This window comes from Homalodisca vitripennis, chromosome 4 (assembly GCF_021130785.1).
Source record: "Homalodisca vitripennis isolate AUS2020 chromosome 4, UT_GWSS_2.1, whole genome shotgun sequence".
NCBI lineage: Eukaryota > Metazoa > Arthropoda > Insecta > Hemiptera > Cicadellidae > Homalodisca > Homalodisca vitripennis.
In genome coordinates this window covers 93,788,160-93,806,160 of record NC_060210.1, presented here as the reverse complement: position 1 = coordinate 93,806,160, position 18,001 = coordinate 93,788,160, and the positions used below count along the sequence as shown (strand labels likewise).

Genomic DNA, 18,001 nt, shown 5'->3' with positions numbered 1-18,001 from the left:
ATTCATAGTATGTTCAACAAATTAATAATATATACTGAAATGTTATATCTAATAACATTTGTGTTTATGGTAGTCAGTTTTGTACCTTTGTTTACTAATAAATACATAAATTAGTAGTATTATTTTACCAAATTTACATATGTATTCCTCCATAAAATATATTATAATGTAATAACGAGTTTTGTTGAGTAAAAAGGTTTTAGGTATTTATAGAGATTTAAATTTATAAAATAAAAAAATTACTTTTATTTTTACAATTTTTAAAGATCAATATTTCATAAATACCATTATATGTCATTGTTCTCCTATTAAAATAAAATGAGACCAAATTCATTATTTTATCATAAAAGAGTTTAGCGAATTGAGAACGATTTATGTCTGTGTGTGTATAACTTGTAAAAATGTTTCCAATGCTATTGCGATGTACCTAGCGGCTTCCGATTGGACACTGCACCAGTAATTCTGGCTTTATGTGACGTGACCTGCCCAATAAGCTTTGAGCTAAAAGTATTGCATTATTTTTATGGAAAAAATTAAAATTGTACACACAAAAACTAACAATAAAACATTATTTTCATCATTTCCATGGTAATCAGAATAAATTTTATTATTTATTCCAAATTCAAAATTGAAGGATCAACATGCTACAACTTTTGGGCTGAATTCAATCAGTTTATAAACCTAGCTGTCACACCCATTGAATTTTCCTCCATAAGGTATAATAGTTCGACTAGACATTAGCGGTGTTGAAATTCTTCTTGGACAAACCTCCTGTGTTTTCCCGCTGAACCCAAGCTGACTGAACACCAGCAGTGTTGAAATTCTTCTTGGACAAACCTCCTGTGTTTTCCCACTGAACCCAAGCTGACTGAACACCAGCGGTGTTGAAATTCTTCTTGGACAAACTCCTGTGTTTTCTCACTGAACCCAAGCTGACTGGACACCAGCTTATTACATATTCTTTATGGCTAGGCCTTTCAAATTGTATGTGGAAGAGTCATTTTAGTCTTGTAAGTAACACAAGATTGAGGGATGGTGTAGGGTTGATGTAATGTAACTATGTTCCACTGTTATCTTAATTAAAATACAAAAAGAAAATTATGTACTTTTGAATGGTTAAATTATTGAAATTAAAGAATTGTATTGATTAAAGAGAGAGAAAATTATGTTCTCTTAGGAAAGTTGTAATAGAGTAAGAGTGGCAGTAGTCATATTTAACCCTTTCCGGGCCAGGCGGCAATATATTGCCACCAGTGACATACGCGAAAAGCGCCAGGCGGCAATATATTGCCGCCTTGATATTCGTCGTTTTCTTAAATAAATACGACGTCAAATGATTAAAGTTTTATGTTTTTTTTTTATTCCCTGGTATATTTTTAGATAATTAATATGAATATCATTTTTATTTTGTAGGTCTATGCGTTTTTATTTCGTAATTGTCACGTGACATTATCAGCTGACTCGATCTATTGTTGTAAATTCTTTATACTTTAGTGTAATTGTATTATTGTATGCTGGATTCTTCTTCATTATTTTATTTTGTGGTTGTAAATATTAGTAGTGTTAGTAGTTACCTGCTTAGCTATTGTGTGTAGTAGTTACAATGACTGACAATTTGCGATCTCTCGGGAGTGAAATTGTAAGTAGCATATTTGTAAATAGAAAAAGTGTAAATAAATTTCAAATAAAATTGTGTAAATATTTCTTGGTAAATAGTGTTTTTAACTGTATTGAAACTGTTTATGGATCCTACAATCATCTATTTACCGGTACATCCATAATGTGAATATTTATTTTAAGTTTCTTGCAGTGTAAGAGTCAGTTGCTTTATCATTTATAAAATGTTGCGAAGTACAATTATGCCTATTTATACAAAATGTGTCATAATAAATTTATTTATGAGAGAAATAACACAAAATTTTGTATGGTTGTTCCTTTCTAAATGTATAATATAATAACATAGCTTCCCACAGTAAAATTATTTTTTCTTTTTTAGTTATTTACAAAAAAAATAAAAAATTTGTTATGTAATCCATTAAAACATCATTTTTTCTAAATTTTAAATTACTTAAAACTACATCTATATATTTTTTTGTTGGTAGTATATATCTATACGAGTAATTTGGTGCAACTTTTAGGTCATTCTCTAATTTTTATGAAAAGTTATAAATTTTAATCTAAGAGACTGCAAAATCGTCAATTTTAGCCTGGCACTTTTGACTAGTCACAAGGGGATATGATATGTGAAAAAATTTGGCAACACCTCACATTTGGTCCTGGCCCTGAAAGGGTTAATAATTAAAATTTCAATCCTCTTTTGGACTCAGAAATGAAGCTGATTATAATAGAATATTTCATGAGGTAATTTTTTCCCCATCAACATGTATTTTAAGTTCCTGGATATAGAGGGATATCACAGTCATAATTCTGAGGTCTGTAAAAGATCCTCTGCAGGTGTCTCTTGGTCCCAGGCAATTTAGGATCCTCATCGCTTGCATCTGAGGCACAGAATTCTTTATAGGTTCCCTTTAGATGTTCCTCCCTAGATAGCTTTACCATATTGTATGTGTGTTTCAAATAGGGCAAAGTAGTACACATCCCAGGATTCTTATGTTTAGTATTAACTCATGCTGAAGGTGATGTTCCATAAGTATGACTGTTTGGTTGTGTGTCCTCAAGAAGTTGGATGATGCGGTTTTTCTTGTTTTGCATCTCCTGAACATTCTGATGAAGAATCTGTACTACTTTGTTAGAGTTTTGCCCCTATTTATTGCTGTGCATTGGAATATTCTTGTGTACTGGGTTTGCTCTAAAAAATTACTGCTTGGAGGGGTTGGGGTAGAAATTTCTATGTCAGCCCTGATTTCAGTCGTATTTAGTGGTAAGTTCAATTTTGGAATTTCCTCTTGTACATTTACTAAGGAGCTGGAAGCTACTGTGTTTTTTTCAATGCTGTTAATATGTTTGTGGAAGAATTTTTCAATAAATTAAGCTTACCAGACCATGTGTGTATTTTTTTATTTTGGCAATAATGCAAATTCTACTTTGGTGTCTGAAATACAGGGTGCATTATGAACATAGTGTACATGATTTTATTGTGACGTATCATGCTTGGACCTGTCGGATAATGTGGTGCGGGTCTTGCTCTTCCAAATACGCCCAGTCTCAGTTTGCTCCAAACAATTAGAATGGTAGGATGAGTCATTCCATGAAGTCTGTTCTTTTGGAACAGCATTTGCTGGAACTGCGGTACTTGATCAAGTATTACGTGCCATTTGGGAAGAATACAACGGAAACTTATCAAACGGTTCAAAAAGCCTTTTAGGAGGAATGCATTTCAAGATCTCAATGCGGAAGGTGGCACACAAAATCATCTTCCAAACCCAAAAAAAACGTGCGCATGAGCAAATATCGCATCAAAACAATGCTGATGGTCTTCTTTGACGTCCAAGGAATCATCAATTTTGAGTTTGTGCCACAGGGAAATGAAATGAAAATCTTCAACCTCCAACATGACAATGCCCCCAGGCACATGGCGTTTGTTGCTACCCACTACCTGACTCAGAACAAGACCCCTGTGGTGCCCCAGCCTCTTTACAGTCCTGACAGGTCCGTATGAACTTTTTGTTCTCCTGATTAAAGAGAGAGCTGAAGGGAAAGCACTGGGAGTCAGTGGAGAACATCCAAGCTCACGTACAAGGTTCCTCAAAGGCATTCCAGTCGAGGAGTTCCAGGGTGCTTTCCAGGCATGACAGAATCAATTCCGCAAGTGTGATGACCCAGGAGGACACTATTTTAAAGAATTTTAACCATTTGTAACAATCCGATGAATAAATGTATTTTTATTACAAGATGTGCTTTACTTTCATAATGCACCCTGTATAATCGGTTCAAACCAGAAATGCCTCTTTATATGCTTAACCTGAAATAAGAGCCAATAGACATATTTTTAAACCTCTTAACATTGCATTGTGAAATACATTTGTCTTATCAAGTCTACTTCAAATTCAAAGTAACACTATAATTGCTTAAACTAAGATTTCTATGGACTTAGTATTCCTCCACTCTGAGCTAAGTGTTACTGAAATTTTTGGAGCATTTCATCAAAATATTATGAAATATTGCAGAGATATTTGTGCTTTTCATTGGTACTTATAAAAACTGTTTTACTCTCAGACTTCAGGGCCACAAAACATTGTCCTTTAAATGTATAACTGTAACATACCTATAATTCAATAAGAAATTGTGTACAAAGCCTTGGGTAACTGCTATATTACTATACTATATATATATATATATATATATATATATATATATTTCAATAAACATTGAATCGCAAAAAGTACTTGCTCCGCCGGGACTCGAACCCAGATCTCTCACTTGCCGGGTGAATGTGCTACCATTACACCACAGAGCCCTCACTTTTTACGATTCAATTATATTGTATTTGGCCACATCTGTCACACATGCGTTTAAATAACCAAACTAACATATGATCGGAAGACCAAATACCTGTCAAATGACTTTTATTTACGTTAAATCTATTGCCACTTATACAAATTTAACATATATATACAGGGTGATTCAAAACTAAACGGCAATCTCTCGAGAGCTTATTCTATAGCTAAAAACAAGTAAAAAAGTTCATATAACCATATGCCCGGAAACGCTTCGTTAGCGAGTTACGCCTAGCGAAAGATTTCGCCCGGGATTTCAGAACCCTTGGTGAAGTCAGGCCGTATAAAAAATGGTAAAGGTAGTTACAAAGATACAAATACGATTGTTTTTTTTATGTTTTTTATATCTGAAAAATTTATTAAAATTCGTCCCAGAGCTGTAAATGCAATACTTTCAGAGATATCTTACGTAAAACACAAGAATTGGTGCAAAGAAATAACACATTTTTGTGTTTAACGTAAGATTACTTCCATAAATGTTAAATAAAGGTCATTTTTTTTCTTAAACAGATTTGTAGAACATTTTAATTCTGAAAAGATTCATGTGAATTACTTAGGAAAAAAATTAATAATAGGTTTTGAAATCTAGCTTTATTTAAAAATAAAACAGACGCACAAAAATGCATATTCTTATCTGCATAAAATATTAACTAATGTTTAGGTTGTGAGTAACAGCTGATCATTTATTCAACACTTTTTATCGTCATATTTTCTTTGCAAAGGTTGGCAATATCAGCTGATCAACAATTAAGTTTATGAAGTAATATTTGAATAACCTTTATGGAGGTTTTTGTATTGTGGCGTGTGAAGATTGTATTTTTGTGAGATCCTGGATTTATTTGGAAATATTTTATACAAGTGTATAAAATATTTTATTAAATATTTATTTTTTTAAAATATTTTATTAAAATATTTTTTATAAAAGTGTATGTAATTATCTTAGTAAAATAATGGCAGATAATGTAAAATGGTATGTATTCGTTTGAAGAGTATACGGGCATGATACTGATTTACGGCAAAGTTAACAAGAATGGTTTAGCTGCAGTTCAGGAATATCGTGATACTTTTCCACATCGAAGAACACCTGATCGCAAAACATTTTGAAGCTGTGGAGAGACGACTTAGAGAAACTGGTAGCTTTAAACCGAAGCGAATAGATACTGGTCGTCAACGTAGCGCAAGGAACTATAATAATGAACAAGCAATAATAAATGCTGTAGAATTATCACCAACCACAAGCACCAGACGATTATCACGTCAGTTAAATATTTGCCAGTCAAGCGTATGGCGGACACTTCATGAAGCACAGTTGTACCCATTCCATATAACACGTGTTCAAGACTATATTACCGCAAGATCTTAATAAACGGAAGATGTTCTGCCGCTGGTTAAGAAGAAATTGTTTACGACATCAGTATTTTCTTCGGCGTATTCTCGTTACTGATGAATCCTGTTTTACTAGAAATGGAATTGTAAATTTTCGTAATACCCATACTTGGGCGTACGACAACCCACATGAAACTGCGACGAGGCATTTTCAACATACATTTTCAGTCAATGTATGGCTTGGTGTTCTGGGTGATAATTTGATTGGTCCATTTTTTCCTCCCTAATCGACTTAATGGAGTAGCGTACTTAAAATTTTTTTAAGAACAAACCTGCCTACCCTCTTGGAAGATATACTGTTCAAAACAGAATAAATGCATGGTTTATGCAACGACGGAGCACCTCCACATTTTTCTAATGATGTGAAAAACTATTTAAATGATACATACGGTAGACAATGGATTGGTCGAAATGGACCAGTAAAATGGCCACCACGTTCTCCTGACCTCACGCCAGCAGACTTTTTCTTATGGGGTTGGATGAAGTCAATTGTTTATTCAAAACGGATTAACACCATAGAGGAGTTACGTAATCGCATTACAGAGGCGGCAGAAACTATCAAGAATGCTCCAAACGTTATGAAACGCGGTAGAAAAGAGTGGATTCGTCGTGCGAAAACGTGCATTGCTAACAACGGAGGACACTTTGAGCAACTATTATAGGTGATTATTACAGTTTTATAAAGGTAAATACATTTTATGTTAATGTTCAGTCTAGAATAAATGATCAGCTGTTACTCACAACCTAAACATTAGTTAATATTTTATGCAGATAAGAATATGCATTTTTGTGCGTCTGTTTTTTTTTTTAAATAAAGCTAAAATTTCAATACCTATTATTAATTTTTTTCCTAAGTAATTCACATGAATCTTTTCAGAATTAAATGTTCTACAAATCTGTTTAAGAAAAAAATGACCTTTATTTAACATTTATGGAAGTAATCTTACGTTAAACACAAAAATGTGTTATTTCTTTGCACCATATTCTTGTGTTTTACATAAGATATCTCTGAAAGTATTGCATTTACAGCTCTGGAACGAATTTTAATAAAATTTTTCAGATATAAAAACATAAAAAACAATCGTATTTGTATCTTTGTAACTACCTTTACCATTTTTTATACGGCCTGACTTCACCAAGGGTTCTGAAATCCGGGCAAAATCTTTCGCTAGGCGTAACTCGCTAACGAAGCGTTTCCGGGCATATGGTTATATGAATTTTTTTACTTGTTTTTAGCTATAGAATAAGCTCCCGAGAGATTGCCGTTTTAGTTTTGAATCACCCTGTATATATAGTAGCTTATATGCATTTGTAATTTATATAAATTAAGACAGTCTTCAGCCTTATAACTAAATTTTTCAGAGTATTTTACGTCAAAACAAAAATTATGTTGCTCGATGCTTTTGTTTGGTTGAGAAGGGTAATAATGCTTTTATTTCTAATGTAAAGGGTGAGAAGTATACAATTAGACATAATTTTAAAAGCTTAGTTTTCCATCCAAGATTTTTGAATTGAAAATTTACAATTAATCCATTACTCAAATTCCTATAAGAATCTCTATTTTTAATATAAATTACAAAACAATTTAATTATATGTGTTAAAAGAAAATCATATTTTTAACAATTTATTAGCATTGAGGCACTAAAATCTAAGTTTCTGAAGTAATACATTTATGGATTTGAGCCGGGTTTCTATTTATAACATAATCTTAAAAATTGTCTTCATGTTAAAAGCTGAGCCAAAGGTTTACGGCCAACAGCTAACTAGTGTGCTCTTGAAAGTATCAACAATTTTTTATGGATCACATTTTTATATTTATTGAAATGATTTTATTGTACATTCATTGTAAGGAACAACAAAGTTTTTTAAAAACCACTATTTGAAATAAAAAAAATTGTTTTATAAAAAACTAGGTCTAATTAATTTCATAAAAGTAACAACGCTGCAACTTATAATAATAATGAGTTGAGAAATGTTAACTAAAAACAGCTACTTTTTACATACAGAAAGACAGAATAATTGTCTTTGAATAAAAAGTCTTTGAAATATTTTTATATAATATTTAATTTTTGTTCAGATCTAAGGAACAATCTCCTAAAATATTCTAATTGACTTCTGAAAAACATTGTATGGATCTCAACAAAATATGTTCCAAATTAATAACCAGTTAAATATCAGAGAAGGATTTGAAAGGTTAATCATGTTTGTACAAGACAGTTTGGTGATATCATTGAGTGTCCAGTCTTCATACAGGAATTAACCAGTTTAGTTCAGTTTAAGTTTACTTCAGCATTAGATATCTGGTCTGTAAGTACAAGTTTATCAATTCAAATTAAATATATCCCATATTCTACTGGGTGGAAATTCTACTTATGTATATTCATTCTGATATATATATATATATATATATATATATATATATATATATATATATATATATATATATATGGTAGTATCTTATTGTATAATTTATTTCATTATTAATATTTGTCTATTTACTTTAGGTTTGTTATATGAAGAAGCACCAATGTTACCTATTTGAAGAATATACATTGAGGAAAATTAATTAAACCGTGAAGAAACATTTAATTCATTACAAAACCAAGCACAAATATCCTTATTGGAACTCTTTTAAGGTAGACAGCTGAAAGTAAACACAAATAAAAACTCAATAATACGTAATAACATTATTAATAATTTAAATTTCAACAAAGCCGACAGTTTTGTTATTGGAAAATACATTAGTTTATGTTTAAAATTTTAGTAAATCAAAGCTTTAATTAATAAACTAAACTGCTGGCAAAAAAGATAAGAACAAGTATTAAAGAAAGAAGTGGTATATTTCTTCCATCAAGTAGCATAAGCATTGTACAGAAATATGAATTATGTAATAGGATAAGCAAAGAATTCTAATTCATGCCTTGTCTTCAGAATCAACCCATATGATCACTGTGTCAAGTTTATAAAGGACTATGCAGTAACAAAACTTACAGAAAAGTGTTGTTGAGCATTGTTTTCTTTCACTCCCGAATCTTGCCCACTTAATTCCAAACTATCAAATATCAATTCTTGATTGAGACACGAACCATAAAATATTCATGCTTAATCTGAATAAGATCCATAAGAAATAAGACAGTTTAATTTACTGTTTCCATCCTAATGTCTCACCCGCTTTGAACATAATTTGATTGAATATTTGTTTGGGATCAAACAAACCATAAAATGACCATGTCAAGTTTTATTACACTTTCACTAATAAAGCTCCCATTACAATGTAACTGAAAATTGTTCTAAGTCTAGGGTTCTTCTCCCTTCACCTGAATGTATTTAGCATCAATGCTGACTTGAACCATAAAATATTCACACCGAATCTGGGTAAGATCGATCTAATAATAAGAGACCTGTTACTTACAGTCTAGAAGGTGAGAGCCATTTTACACTGTATGAATAGCACAATATTTTGTCACAAATCAAAGCCAACAAACAAATAATAGTAGTATTGGAATCAGGTAACTAGATAAAGAAATATTAACTCTATTAACTCTCTTTATCGTGTTACGATACTAATCTACTATTTTAATGTCTTACAGTTGGCTATATGTCAAACTAAATATATGACCTTTGAAATTATTTATTATCTATAATTACACATATTATTATGCTAATCCATATCTCAACCTCATTAAAATTAGTGTGGCTGATAATCAATTCCTTTCTTACAAGAAATTCTTTGATCAATTTAAGAACTAGGTAGTGTTTTACATTGCACATTTTCATAGACTATTAATACACTGATTAAACTGTTCGTATCATATTTTTCCATTGCAGTTACTATAAATTGAAAGAGTAAGTATATGATAAAATATTTGATGACATTAGTTTTTTTTTTTTTTTTAACTTAGAACAAGAAACTGAGGAAACCCCTCATTGCACTTGTTTTAGCCTTTTTTTCAAAATGATATATTTATTTGGCATGAATTCTAAAGTTTATACAGAGAATCAAACTAGTCTTAAAATCAGTGGTGTAACTAGTTCTTTGCTTTCGAGGAAAGACTCTAATTGGAGAGCACATTGCACCAAGAGTATGGAATGGATGTAACTAAATTAGATAGGTTTAATTCAAAGTAAAACATTTAACTGCTATATTTCAACCAAGCTGGATTACAAGCTGTTATATGTATAATTTTGCAAATTTCTAGGGATTTGGGGGTTCCATCCTCCTCATCCCCCCTTAGTTATGCCACTGCCTAAAAGGTTCTTGGTGCTTGCTTCTAGAGTGATAGGATTTTCAGGATGGGTAAGGTTGGTGGTAGAGGCTGTCTCCTATTGAGATCCCAAGAGAAGAGATAGGATGGTCTATGTCTCAGTCATGTCAACTTGGAAGAAGAAGAGGCTAGCATCTTCCAGTGAAAAATGAGTTGGGAAAAGTGCAGCCTTATATTAATTCTAGCAACAGCATTTACCACTAAGGGGATCCACCCATTACAACAGTTATCCTCACTACAGAAGTAAACCCTGGTGTTAAAAACTTTCCAATGAGTTGATGTAATGAGGTTACCACTGGATAAAAAGAAATGTTTAACATATTGTTTTATTATCAGAATAAATACAATATGTAATACACACATGTATAGAGTTACAAGCTGTATGTAACATTTTATGCCAAACTTAACAGTGTTTTACATATCCCTTTTAATATTGTAGGGTTTATGCCTTTAAAAGAAGATTATGAAGAAAGAAGAAGATGAGATGAGGGCAGGACCAAGCCATAGGGCCAGTGAGGATTTAGAAGATTCTGATTTCATTCTGAGCTCCCCACGGTCCAAGTATGTATTTATGTATAAAATAGAGAAACCTTTATTCGTGATCATTGAAAACAGAATATTTGTCACAAGATAAATTAATAGTGAAAAGAATAAATTGGTTACAAATTACAATCGAATAAATTTAAACATAAGAACAAAATAAAGGAATACAACATTTTCCAATATATAATTTTTTTTTATATATATATTGGAAAATGTTGTATTCCTTTATCTAGTGATACTACAATAAACAGTTTTTCCAATGCTCCAAGATTCTAGATAAGAACAAAAGTTAAAGGTCGAGGATACATTAGAATTCTTCCATACTGTTGATGGACTTCTTCACCAGCCAGTCATGTAGTTGTCTTTCAGGTCTTCGGGTTACAAATTTTAAGGTCTTCAGGAAGTTTGTTAAAAGCTTGGCTATAGCAAACGATGGCTTTGTAATGTAGAGAGTGGTTCTGTGAGCTGGTAATATATACAAGGTGTTTGAAAAGTCTGGGTACGGCTTAATATTTTAAAAACCATAGCAGATAACATCTATAAACTTTGCACAGTGTCATATGGCTATGTAAACTATTTTTCCTTGCTATTACCATGACATGCCAACCATGGGGGGACGGCCCACAGAGGAAAACATGGAAATCTTAAATTAAAGCATGGGTCGAGTGATACCTCATTTGAAAGAGCTCACTTAGTAGAGTTGAATGCCGCAAACCGCATCTCAAAAGGTTTATCCAATCAGAAATGGCGGGTTGTTTTAGGTACACATTGTGAAGTACATTATGCGCTGCCATTTCTGACTGGATCGTCGTATTCTGATGCGGTTTGCGGCGTTTCATTCTACTAACCGATGTCTTTTCACAGAATTTTTTTAATTAGCAAATTATGTCATAAATTTATAACACAATAAATAAAACTACTGTAAAATAAATTCGTCGTCTTTATGTTTATGAATTAATTAAGTTCTACCATTGTTCTTTGTTGGTAAAATAGTTAACTTACCACTTAATTTTTGAATTAAATTTTTTTGTTATTTTTTATAAATACTAATCAGTGAAACCATTGATTAGTAGAGTGAAACATTAACGATTTTATTTCAGGCGACTTCACAAATAGATGAAATCATTGATTTCGCAATTGCTTTGCACAACATACTAATTTATATGGGAAAATTGTGTAATGATTACTAGTTGTATCAAATAAAAAATTTCCCCGAGGATATTCACTTTTAATAATTCATTTTGTCAATTTTTTATGATTAAGTACAAAAAGATATTAAATCTGTTTTCTAATTTTCTTTATTTTTAATTGTAAGATACATTTAAATCTTCTAAGAATAAAAGTTGCTGAATGTTTTTTTTTATTATCTAAAAAATTCATCTCCTATATCGACAAGTGAAGCGGCAACAAAAGTCAGTGAAAGGCAAAAGTGAATTAGTCTCAACCATATTCATGTGAAGTGATTTTCATGACTAAGGCATGGTCAAAAGTTTAATTATATACATAAAAACCACATTGTAGACCTACACAGACAGATACTTAAAACAAAGTACATAAATAAAAATTTTACCTTGGTTGGCCATTAAATTAAAAATATATGGTTAAAAGTATAATTGTATGCCAAGCTAAGCATTACGCACAGACTCTTTGGTTTGTAATTTTGGTCCTCTAATGTGTTTGTAGACACACATTGTGTTCTTTTATTTATGTAAGTGTGCATGACATAAATCATAATCATACAGACCGTGTCACGCAAATAGAACCTTAACTGATTGCTTCAAAACATATGTACAAAATATAACATTAATACCAGCAATCTCAAAACCACATTCAGTTAGAAATTTTGAATGCACATAAGTAGATTACTTTCTTCAAATTAAACAATGTTTATAATATTGCAGAATCAGAATCAGAAATTTATTGTCACATAACGTTACATAAATGTAGTAGATAAAATCTACAATGAACAGGTTGACTCGTCAATATAGTTTAAAATATACTAAACCTAATTAAAAAAAAGTTATAAACATAATTAACAATTCATTGATAAATAATCAATTATTAATCGCACAAACAGTGATCCAGTATATAAAACAGTAAAACTCTAATGATACAGGTACAGATTATAATTCATATTAAAATTAAATAAAGATAGATGTAGCTATTATTACACTAAAATAAAATAATTTACAAAACATAAAACACATTTAAAAATAATTAGTGATAAAATAAATACAGTGGAATTAATATATATACATCAAAATGTTTTTGATACGGTTGGGGGGCAATTTAATTAATGAAGGTTGCATCATTTAGAAAATCAGCCTCTGAATAATATCTTTCTCTATTAAAATATGTTTTAATTTTACAGAGAACTTTTTCTGGAGGCAAAGAGGATAGAGATATTGGAATTTTATTGTAAAATTTTAGTCCTTTGTAATTAAGGGGACATTTCAAATAATTTAGTTCTATGGATTGGGTATGTAAGTCTGTCTCTCTGTCTTGTATTAATAATCATGATCTTTTGTGGTGATATTTATTAAGTAAGTTTTTATGGGTATACATTAAGGACCTCATATATATATTAAAGTGATGGAATGGTCAATAAATTTAACTGTTTAAATATAGACCCTACAAGATGATCTAAAATTTTAATTTTGTTATGATTCTCAAAGCTCTTTTTTGCAATATAAAAATAGAAATTGCTTTGGGGGAAGAAACCCCATGCCAATATACCGTATTTCATGTGAGGAAAAAAATAACCATAATACACTGTCATCATCACTTGAAAACTCACAATATTTTGTAAAACTTTTAAGGCAAAACACGCAGAGCTCAGCTTATTTTCCAATTTTTCAATATGATGTTTCCAATTAATGTTTTTTGTCAATGTATAATCCTAAAAAACTTTACTGTATTAGAAACACCTACCGATTCATCATTGAAATTCACGGTCTGAAGAATAGATTTATTTTGGTGTGTTTTTTTAAAATGAACAATTTCTGATTTTTTGCTGTTTAAAAATAAACCATTTAGATTGAACCAATTATTTAATTTTAAGATAAGTGATGAGATTTTACAATGCAAACTTACAGTGTTTAGGTCTTTTACTATTGCTGTTGTATCGTTCAGCATACAATATTAAACCTTCATCCTGTTACTTCCTGTAGGTCATTTATATAAATTAAAAATAATGTTGGGCCTAAAATGGATCCCTGAGGCACCCCCTTACTTACAGACTTCCATTCAGATTCATATTTATTTTATGCTTCCAATTTTAATCAAAGTTTTTTGTTTCCTAGATTGGAAATAAGACCTAAACCAGTTTAATTCTCTCACACCATAAAAATTCCAATTTTTTAATAAGATTGTTATGTATAACGCAATCAAAAGCGCTAGATAAATCGCAGAACACAACCAGCAGTGGCCCGCGACTCATCCAAGGCTTGAGAAACCTCATTTACCAAATGAGCAAGGGCCCCTTCAGTGCCATGACCTCTCCTAAAGCCAAATTGATTTTTATGAAATAAGTCATATTGTTCCAAATATCCAGTCAACTGAGAATTTACAACACTTTCAAAAATTTTTGAAAAAACTATGGGAACTGAAATTGGGCGATAGTTTTCAATGTGAGCTCTGTTTCCTTTTTTAAATATAGGTGTTATCACCGAATATTTCAGTCTGTCAGGAAATTCGCTCTTCATAAAAGAGAAATTAATTAATGTACATAGTTGGGTGCAGATGTAGGGATTCACTTTTTTTATAAGGAAGGTAGGAAACATCATCCCATCCTGTGGAATTTGTATTTTTTAATTTCATTATGGCTTTTTGATACATCTTTGTTTTTTACAGTTAAAAATTTGAATTCATGAGGCGTTTGTTTCATATTATGAAAAATCATATCCTTGTTATAGGTTATACTTTTGGAAGTTTGTTTAAGTTTCTCTGCAGCTAAAGCAAAATGTTCATTGAATTCTTGAACAATTCTATTTGGATCAGATATTGTATCATTGTCAATAATTAATTGTCCAAGACTTTTTTCCTTTTGACCGAATCCCAATTCAGATTTAACAACTGACCAGACAGCCTTAGATTTATTTCTTGAGTTGGAAATTAGTTCGTCATTAAACATTCGTTTAGCATTGTTTAACAACTTTTCTAAATATTCCTCTGTATGTTCTATAATATTTTAAAAGAAATGGTGATTTGTTTGTTTTGACTAAGCTGTGTAACTCTCTTTTTTTTATACTTGAAATTTTTATCCCCGTAGTACACCAGGAGTTTTTAGTAATTCTCGTCATCCCACTAATGGTTTTCATTGGAAAACATTCATTAAATATTAACAAGAAATTCTGACAAAAAAGCATTAAAGTTATTGTTTACATTATCAGGATGGGTCCAAAGTCCAATTTAGTTTTTTTATTCTTGATTCAAAATTTGAAGACATTTATTGCAGAAAAAAATCTTTTACTTATTAAAATTGATTCTCTTTTAGTTTTCTCAGGTAACTGGATGGAAACAAACAAAGAATTTATGATCTGACCACCCCATGTCAAAATTTATTTTATCTTTTACCATACAGTTCATACTTGTGAAAATGTTTGTCTATGCATGACATTGTGAAATCAGTAATTCTGGTTGGTGCCAAAAAATTATATAAAAAACCCATTTTGTGTCAGAATGTTTTTAAAAGTTTTAACATTGTTACAATTTTCATTCAATAAGTTGATAATTAAAAATCAGAAGCCACCAATACTCTGTTATTTTTATGTTTGCTAACCAAATCTATACCAATTCTGTATTTTATTTAAAAAGATTTCTGTGGAGTTTGATGAACAATATACAGCTGGTGGTGGAGTTCTATAAATAGATGCTATTGTAACATTATAATCAATTAGATTTATAAAGCAACCTTCAAAATGAAAGTCAGCATTAAAACATCTAAGGTTAATGTTTTCTTCAAACTCAATACCAGATTTGACTAAGATACAGATCCACCTCTAAGAGCTGTTTTTCTTACAAAGTAAGGATGCAAGTTTAAACCCCTTTAATTTTTTCAAAATTTCAATATTTGATTCATTTAGCCAATGTTCATTAAAACAAATAATAGATATGTCTTTGCCTTCATGTTCAAGAAAAATTTCAATGTCATTTATTTTACACAAAAAACCTTGAGTATTACAAAACATTATCCAAATGCTGTTCCTGTAATTAAATTTTAAACCATCAAATATTTTGTTATCTATACAGCATTTTTGCCTGTGAAGGTTAGTATTATTATTGACATGGGGTGCAATCAATTCTAAATCTAAACTTCTATTTAACAATTCCTTTCTTGACATTTATTTTATTCCTAAAAAATGTCTACCAACTTCATCAGGACAAAGGTTTTTGTGAATTCACATTAGAGATTTGACTTTCACTCACACTATCACCAATCACTAGAGCCCAGACCACAAACTGACTGCTCCTCTCCCATGACACCAGACACAGCAGATGCGTAGCTGTGTTCACCCGGCATGACGATCAGAGATGAATGAAATGATTCAGCTGAGAGTCCAGTAACAACCACAGAAGAGCAAGATTGTTTAGTTGGCAATGGATCTTGTAGTTTGTTTTGAAAATCTTCAGGCAATAAATCACACTTCTGGATCCCAATGTTGTTTCATATTTGCATCCCATTACAGAAGTCCTGTGAGATGGAGAGAGATCTTTTATTAACTAATTCTGCCTTTGCATTTTTTGTCTGAAATTTGCTTTTTACAGGAAGAAGCTACCCAGTGAAATAGTTCGATTAAGATGATCAGTGCCCTTGTAGTTTTAAATGATATGCCATCTTTGGCCAAGTGTAAATCAGATAAATTCCTACTAACATCCAGAAAAACCACACCAAGTTCTCTACAAAGCCATCTTAGGTTTTTATTTGAGCGATTAATCAGATGATACTCTATGTCACGTCTTGGTAGAATAGCATTTAAAATTATTTGAGCACTTGGAAACTTGTATTTTGCCGCCTTTATAACATTTCCAACCGCCCCCATTACATCTTCCGGACTTCTAGTCTGGTGTAGGTCATTTGTACCGATATGTAGAAAAACACATGTAGGCTGCACCTTACGTTCAGTGAATTTTAGTATTTTGTTGCAAAGTACATTAGCTCTTGCACCACGAAATGCGCCAACATAAGCATCAGGAACTGTAACATGTTTCAGAATGGAATCTCCCAAAAACAAGGATAGATTTCTTTTTTTTTAGTAGTACAAGAAAGACTGCTGTTTTTCCAGGCAAATTTATGACTATCCAGAGATTTAATATTGGAATTAATCATTGTTTTAATTTTGGTTCCTATATTTAAATCCTTTGAATGTGAAACCGAGTGGTTATCAGGTGGCTGTAAAGCAACTGTAGCACCATCGACGTTGGACTGCTCACCTGAATCCATCAGAAACACTGTATCTGTTAGAGACCACAGTTAACTTGTCATTAGTAAAATTTTTAGGTTTGACAGTTTTATTTAAACTTTGCTTCTCAAACAGTAGTCCAGCCAGGTAAAAGTTGTAGTGGACTCCCAAATGATTTACAGTACCAGTCTTCAAAGTGGACAATCCCTCATAGGGTTCCCGTTGCAGTAGCCATCAAGTAACAACCTAGCATTCACCAGAACATCTAAGCCACACTGGAAGCCATTTTTTTTTTGCTGTATACATGGCATTTTTATTAATATTGTCTGGATTATAGCCTATATTTTTGGCAAATTTATCTGCACTGTTTGCATTCATTCCCATTATGGAATCAAAGTGTAAGAGCGACATATTGATAGTGTCAACTACTAACAGACTCCAGTGTGATCCTGAGTCATCTTTATCTGGGATTAAAACTGTCACTAAGGCAACAAAAAACAAATTTGTGTAAATTAAAAGAAAGTTGTCTCATAGTACAATCAACATCCATGCCATCAGCCAGCTTCAGGAACTGAGTCGATGCAGGACCCAAGAACAATATAGACTTTCCAACTATAGATTTTTCTCTAAAAGAGTCAAAATAACATTCCATCATGGAGTCGTTCAGCCAGTTATTTCTATTAGTTAATGGCACATTATAGATTATGTGAGGATAGTTTTTGTTTTTTTTCCACTAGAGAATTTTGCAGCACAGTTACTTTTTTACTTTGGGTTTTAAGTTGAGTTATCAGGTCTTCATTTTTAGTTTCGAGGTCAGTGACAAGAGCCCTGCTATCAGCTAGCTTACTTTTAAGGGAATACAGTTCTTTATTAAGTATCCCATAACGTTTTTCAATACTTTCAGCTTTTTCTAATGATGCCTTACTTTCATCCTCCAGTTGAAGTGTA

The 18,001-nt window shown here is 31.5% G+C and overlaps 1 protein-coding gene across 4 annotated transcripts in view; it reads left to right on the top strand.

The window, feature by feature from the left end:
* The first annotated feature begins 8,065 nt into the window (after window positions 1–8,065).
* Window positions 8,066–18,001, top strand: part of LOC124359778 (P protein-like) — a 56,668-nt gene continuing 46,732 nt past the window's right edge. For 3 of the 4 annotated variants that reach the window (XM_046812801.1, XM_046812802.1, XM_046812799.1), the window contains exons 1-2: window positions 8,066–8,151; window positions 10,549–10,670. In XM_046812801.1, coding sequence (XP_046668757.1) covers window positions 10,573–10,670 — 98 coding nt within the window. In that variant the 5' untranslated portion in view covers window positions 8,066–8,151; window positions 10,549–10,572. Of the gene's footprint in view, window positions 8,152–8,370; window positions 8,481–10,548; window positions 10,671–18,001 lie in introns of those variants that run through there. The other variant, XM_046812800.1, reaches the window with a different exon arrangement.